General features: G+C 39.0%; 1 protein-coding gene across 1 annotated transcript; it reads right to left on the bottom strand.

The window, feature by feature from the left end:
* Positions 1-6: 6 nt before the first annotated feature.
* On the bottom strand, positions 7-5,612 carry LOC119914133 (protein FAM133A-like). Its single transcript, XM_038733193.1, has 2 exons — positions 4,430-5,612; positions 7-908 (listed from the first exon to the last, which is right to left on the bottom strand). The coding sequence occupies exons 1-2, from the start codon at positions 5,160-5,162 to the stop codon at positions 790-792; spliced, it is 852 nt and encodes a 283-aa protein (XP_038589121.1). The 5' UTR covers positions 5,163-5,612; the 3' UTR covers positions 7-789.
* Positions 5,613-7,202: the final 1,590 nt, after the last annotated feature.

Here is a 7,202-nt window from a genome sequence, read left to right as displayed (position 1 = left end):
CACAAGGTGTGGGTGACATGGTCCAGCTCACAATAAGTTGGTATATCCTATACGTTACACAGGTAACCCTATCTATCAATCAGTGTGTGCAGAGATAAATGGAGCCTGCTGCTGTTAAGATCCCATGAGCGTCACTTGATCATCCATTAAAATGACATCGTGGTCTTCTTTCATTTGCCTCTGAATGGAAAAGAAGACCGGCCATGTCACATAGTTCCTCCTTACTCCAGATATTCTGTGTCCGAGAATTTACATGACTGTATAGAGGAGAGATTCCTGCACCACAACCTTTGTTATGAATATGCGCTGCTTCTCTGACATTAAAGGATTTTTAAGGTTCAGACTAGTTTGGTTTTGAAAAACAGGCCCAAGAGATCCTTGGTGTGCAATTTGATTTTGTCTTCATTCATTGTCTCTACAGGCACCGGGTTAATGTTGAGCAGGAATGCTCTCTTATACAGTGTTATGTGCACAATACAATCAAACACAAGGACAGAATCATAACCATCCTTTAACATATTAGAAAATACCTCTTTTCTGTGCTGAAGGATCAGAGAGGAATAAAAAAAATCAAATGTTAACAGCTGACATTGAAAAGCCTACTGATTAAATTAATTAAATGAAACAGAATTAAATCAATTTGACTCAGCTACAGCATTACACCTGAGATAATAAGGGCAAACAAATCAGAGCAGAGTGAATCATTGAGACTTGATTTAAAGTCTTAGAGACAACTTATTATCAAAATATCCTATAATTCAACAACATCAACATAAACCCTTTTTAAACTCACTTGCTTGCCAGGTGAACCTTGGGCGTGACGCCAAAGTCTCCAAAAAGGGTTACAAACACATTAGCATCTGTCCCAGCGCCCTTTACATCACCAGTGATAGTGACCACCTCATACACTGAAAGAGAGAGGAGAGTGGAGATTAGAAGGAGAAAATAAAATGCGTTTCTGTCCTTGTAATTAACATCACAATTCTGAAATAATGAGAGCATGTATAGTGTATAAATTCTATGAGGTCAAACAAGGACATCATCATTTAAAAGTAAAAACTGGACAAATTAAAGGACAAACACAAAGTCGCATCTTGAGACAGTGTCCAATAATCTATAAACATTAGGGAGCATTATGTTTCCTTCCATGCACGGTTGCCAGGGAATTCAATGCGGCGAATCTGCAGCGAATCCATGTCTGGTGTGATGCACCAGCCAAGCCTCTCTCACATTTCACAAATGTGTCTCTTTATCCAACCAAGCCACTGAGTTGATGGGTTGATTATCGCCCAAATGATGGCACCACGGGTGGCTATCTCAGTGTTTGGTGCGCTTTGTTTTATTTTCTGCTGTGATACCAGAGAAGCACTTGTGAGCACCAGCAGATTTATTTCCCATTTAACTTTCAAATTCATTTTTTTATATTTCTTTAGGTTTGTGTTTATTGCTACGCAAAAAGCAAATTCCTTTTATATGTAAAAACTACTTAGCATTAAAGCTGTTTCTGATTCTGAGAAGGTAAACAGCAGTCTGTAAAATCTGCTTCAGTTTGTGTCATTTGAAGTGTTTGAATGGAGGAGGGGAAGAGAAGAGTGGACACAGGTCACTGTCTGTTTACATTTGTAGCCACTAGCAACATGACTCCAGGGATGGCTATGTTTGACTACTTTGGTCTCAGCAACTACCGGCTGGATTGCCATGACATTTGATAGCGACATTAATGGTGCCCAGACGATTAAACCCAATGACTTTGGCAAACACCTGACTTTTCCTCTTGTGCCACCATGACATTTGTGTTTTTTGGTGAAACAACTACTGGATGGACTGTGATGAAATTTGGTGCAGACATTCACGTTCCCCTCAAGATGAAGTGGAATAACTTTGGTGGTATTTAGATTTGTCATCAAGCACCACCATCAGGACAAAATTTCAGTTTGTTTATTTTATAATTTCATGACTTTGGTTACCTGCAGTACCTGCAAAATTAATGCCATTCCCATCAGCCTCAGCTGTACTTTGCGTTTAATGTTAATTTGCAAATGTTAGCAAGCTAACAAATAAAAGATGGGGGAAAATGGTAGACTTTACACTTGCTTAACATCAGCACGCTAGCATTATCATTGTAAGCATGTTAGCACACATGTTAGACTCTTGTGAAATGATGCGTGTGGCTATTGCTTACTTAAAAACCTCCATTCTGGTCTGTAATAAGATGCACAGTTTATATGAGTCACTTTTCACTCAACATTTGTCACTATGAATCCAATAAGCTGACTTATCAAATTATTTGCAATTCACAACAAGCAAAGAATGCGTATTTTTAAAGTCACACCTATGAAACACCCTGTGTTTGAGTTACAGTGACAACATTAAATCTTCAGAAGGAGATTAGTCAGCGATTGGCTGTTGCCTGTGACTCAATAGCTTGGCTTGTACAGTGGTAATTCTATAGTCCTGCTGCTGTATTACTGTACGTAAATGTAAACTCCTCTCTCTGCGTTATGTAAGATAGACTGGAAGGTATGGGACACTCTCTGGGGCTGACTTGGTTCTCTGTAGGGTATCCAGGGTGAATGTTGTGTAAGGTTAGGGTAGTCTGAAAGAGTAAATATTAGAAAAAATCCACCAAGGAATACATATAGGAACTGGGAGTAGAGGTTCAATGAAGGAGACGTGCAAAAGAAGCAGGGATCTAGAAGACACATACTGATTACGTAAAAACATCCAGGAGAGGAGGAATGGAGAGGCAGAGACCTGATAAAGAGCAATTTGACCAAAGTCGATAGGGACATGGATATCTAATTAACAGTGAGCAGAGCTATTAAAACCAGATTAAAGAGAAAGAGAGACACCTGATATAATCAGATAGACAGTGGCCTGGTAAAACTGAGCCATGATAAACTTCCTGGAGTGTCAGAGACCTTAGTAAGCCAGTGAGATAAGAAGGACACAGGCATGTATCATTGATGCTACATAATGATACTTACTGCTCCTTTCATAATCTGCACAAAGATCAGGAGCTAAAAGTACATTTCCTGCAATCAGGTACCTTATGGTAGCAATTATCTGGCAGTGAAAATGATGGGATATGTCAAATTTTCAGCACTCTCTCTCTGTCAACATGATGGAGGAAAGGAGATAAAAAGCCTTTAAGTTCAGATGTTTATGTGCAATTTCCTCATTCAAAACACCTTTGAATACAGCTGAGTGGTTCATTTTCCACTGTCTCCTAGAAATATATATACTGCTTATTTGTTTCTGAGTCCAGAGCATGGTAGGGTTCAGGCAACAAAAGCACTTTAGTTAAGATTTAGAAAAGATTGTGGTTTCAGTTTAATGTTAATACAGACAACAACATGCCCTGTCTCATGTTTCAAGTCACGTTCAGTATTAGACCACAATCTTTCACTAACTGTAATGAGTGCCTTTACATAACCATAAAAATCAATACCATGCATTAGTTGGTATGAGTGCAAACTGTATTGCAGGAGCAAGATACTGTCAGAAAAACAAATAAAATAATTGACAGCATATAAATGCAGATATGTTCAGTATGAAGTTCCTTTTCACACTGTGTAGCATCTCAGCCTAGCTATATTTGCTGTCTACCAGCAGTGGCTGACCCAGCAGTTATGAGTGCTTGAAACCTGAAACTTGTTCTATTGACAGCCTTACTCTTACTTTGGACAAAAGCGTCTGTTAAATGCCCTAAATGTAAATGTATTGTAATGAACATTTTGCGGCTTTGTGGATAGGTTTATTAAAACGTTTCCTCATTAAGTTGATAGAAGGTAATTCATGTGGCATTGTGTTTCTCTCAAAACACATTTGCTGTTGCAAATTAGTAGTATAAATGTAATTTCTTGGAGACAGAGCCTTGTTTATAGACATGATTTGAGCTTGGATATTCACTCTTGAACTTCGGAACAGTAGTGCAATAGAATAATCTTAATTCACTGGCTCCTCTGGCTTTTGCAAGGGCTTTCAACTGCAAAATGTGTTTGGAAGCTCAGGAAAAAATAGTCAGCAAACCAACCCTTCCCCCTAACCAAACAAAAAATACTAATATTTCACAGGCTCCTGTAGGATTTGTAGGACAGTGGTTTCAAAACCTCTGATCTGGCTCCCAGCCCTGCCTCTGGCCCCGGCGCTTCTCCCAGCCCCTGAGACTGGGACGGCACCCAGCACCTGTCTGCTCCAGAGCTTCTGTTTGGCTCCATTCATGTGGAACATAACTGAGCTTTCACCCAAGAGCAATCACAGAGGGGTTCCCAGGGTGCTCCTGATCAGAGCTGAAAGGACCTGGAGGAAACCTGTATTCAAGATTTGACCAGTTGGGACAGGTACATATATATGTAATGTAACTGCGACTTACCTAAAATACAACAGGTGAGACTTCTCTGTCTGCTCTACAATGTCAAACCCTTACCTTTCTTTTTGTAGTACTCATCCTCATATCCATCAGATGAGTCTGTGTGGTAGTCCAGCAGCTCATTCTGGTAGATCGCAGCATAGTCCACCTGTTTACTTTTGGATTTCTTGCCCTTTTTCTTTTTATCTTCGTCACTGTCCGCTGAACCCTTCTTTGCCTTCTTCTTTTTCTTTTTCTTTGAGTCCTCCTCCTCTTCCTGTTCTTCAATCAAGGGCTCCTCATCATCGTCATTGTGAGACTTCTTCTTCTTCTTCTTGACATCTTTTGACTTTTTATCCTTGGATCCCATCTCCTCCTCTCCCTCTGGAGTCTCTGCGGAGGATTTCTTCTTCTTTTTCTTCTTTTCCTCCTTTGCTGCCTTAGTCACTTCCTCTTTGAGCTTCTCTGATTTCTCCTTTCTGGAATTCGTCGTGGGGTCATTATTGTTCTGCTCACCCTCCTCAGCCTCATTTTCAATCACAGCACCAGGTTCATCATCATCTGGATTATTTATCTTCTTTTTCTGTGTTACTTTTTCGCCCTCTTTTTTCTTCTTCTTTTTCTCTGGGGCCTCCTGAGTCTCAGTGCTCTCTGCGCTGTTGTGTTTCTTTCGACTCTTCTCTCCTTTTGTGGTGTCCGCACGGGTGAAACCATTGCTCCTCTCTTTTAACTTTGGCTCTGTTTCCTCCACTTCGTCATCAACCTCTTCAGTTTCCTCTGAAGCTGTGGATTTTTTCTGTTTCGACGACATCTTTTATTCATCCACTTCCCTGGCCTTTAGTGTCGTAAGTGCTGCCTTGAGTTTCTAATGGTGTAAAACAATTCATTTGACCCTTGGCTGCAGGGAGGTTCTGGGGTCATGGGGTTCAGAGCAGCCTGAGTGTGTATGCAGCTGCAGATCTACAGACTCTGGAGGAGCAGAGGTAGCGATGGCTGTCTGGACATCCCCTATCTGGACAATATATGGCCATACAACCAACACACACTACTCATGAAAAATTACTGTCACCTTATCACTCACGTGACCCATGGGAGAAAGCCCTGTGAAAAAGGAGCCTTGCACAGATAACTTATCCTCTCTGCAACGGCACGCTCCATTATTCATGGTGTTAGGATCGCTTTACGGGCCGGGGGCGTCTCGCTTTTACCTGCAGTCACACAGACACAGACAGACAGACAGACAGACACACACACACACACTCACAACCTCTCCCTTACAACCACTCCTCTTTGTTTATACTGATATAATGTGTAACAATGTGCAGGCTATAAATCACCCTTAGCAGTCCTAAGTGAAAGAAACTTCTGGCAGACAACAAATGGACTATATCGCAACATTTACTATGAATGACCAAATATCAATGTAGCAATGATTTATTTCTTGGCAGCTTTCAGCCAATTTCAACGTCCACTTAGTCCAACATTTTGGAACATAAGCTTGTTTGCTTTCTTGCCGAGTTAGATGAGGAGATTGCTACTAACTAGATATGCTGAGACAAAATTAATCTGAAATCATAGTTCAGTAATACATGCATTGCTTAAAATTGTTTACTGAAGTAAGCAATCAGTATGAATCAGAAGATTAATATATGATTTAGATTTTCAAGACATTTTAACACATTTTCAAGACATTTTACAACAATAAATGTGCCAATTAAAAATATTTAAGAAATTGTCCTCCCCCATTTTTTTGGGAAATTTATTTGCCGTATTGCTTTACAAAGTGTTGAGAAATACAAGGAAAAAACTAACAATGTTGAGTTGTTAACCCAGCACAGTTTTAGAAAGACTTTAGAATAATTGTGTGGCCTGTGTTTCACAAGATAACACAAATTCCTCTATGGACATTTTTGTTGCAGTTCCATCACGCTGGTGTACACATCTGCACCTGACTGAGCCAAATCATCCCAGCAATCCCATTAGCCTTTGCTAATGGGATTGCTGCCATCTGACACCTGATAATTTAGGCATCAAGGGGAAGGGCAAAGTTTGGTCATATTGATCTTTCAACATCAAATTACCTAACCCATGGATGACAGCAAATAGTCAAACCTCATTTGACCCAGTACACTGAGGAATCAATCCCCTGACAAAACTAACTAATCACATGATATTCATGTAATAAGATTTTATAATGGGATCAGACATTATACTTCATAAATCATCTGTGGGTAAAGTAATTTTAACTGTTTATCCATTACTTTTACAAACTGTTTATCTGTTACTTTAAGCTTACTATTTACACTTTCTCCATTACTTTTTGCTGTTTAACTATTACTTGTAGCTATCTGTTTCAACAGTTAATCCATTACTTTTAAATACAATAATTATTGTTCATCCATTATTTTTAGCTAATGTTAACATTTAGCTAACTTTTCTAACAGTTTTAGCTAAGATTATCTGTTTATCCATTACTTTATGTTTCACTACAGTTAACTTTCACCATTTCAACTGTTTATCATTACTTTTACTAAATAATTCAACCATTTATCCATTATTTTAACTATTCAATCTTTTATCTTTTAGCTAACATTATTGAACTTCTCTGCTTGCTCACTTGCTAATTGTCATTTCAACATATTTTTAATCAATCAATTTCAAATTTTTCAGATTATGCAAGTAACAACAATCAACAATCTTTTAGTGTCTCCTGGGGTATAAGTTTGCCTGTGACATTGGGAATAACTATCTTAAATCTATCTAAAGTCCCTCTTAAATCTTAAACCAGCTATCATCATTAAACTTAATTTGTTAATTTTTTACTGGATTGATTCACCTTGTGCTTGCCGAA

Source organism: Micropterus salmoides, unplaced genomic scaffold (genome assembly GCF_014851395.1).
Source record: "Micropterus salmoides isolate LMB-PRFRI ecotype aquatic unplaced genomic scaffold, ASM1485139v1 Ms_hic_scaffold_20, whole genome shotgun sequence".
In the NCBI taxonomy this organism is placed as follows: Eukaryota; Metazoa; Chordata; class Actinopteri; order Centrarchiformes; family Centrarchidae; genus Micropterus; species Micropterus salmoides.
This window is presented reverse-complemented; position numbering and strand designations above follow the sequence as displayed.

What these genes read in the sequence shown, in the direction of transcription:
- LOC119914133 (XM_038733193.1), bottom strand. Translation starts at nt 5,162, where the DNA reads ATGTCGTCGAAACAGAAAAAATCCACAGCTTCAGAGGAAACTGAAGAG. An exon ending in TGAGTACTACAAAAAGAAAG is followed by an intron (nt 909 to 4,429) that starts GTAAGGGTTTGA and finishes TCTCTCTTTCAG; the next exon opens with TGTATGAGGTGGTCACTATC.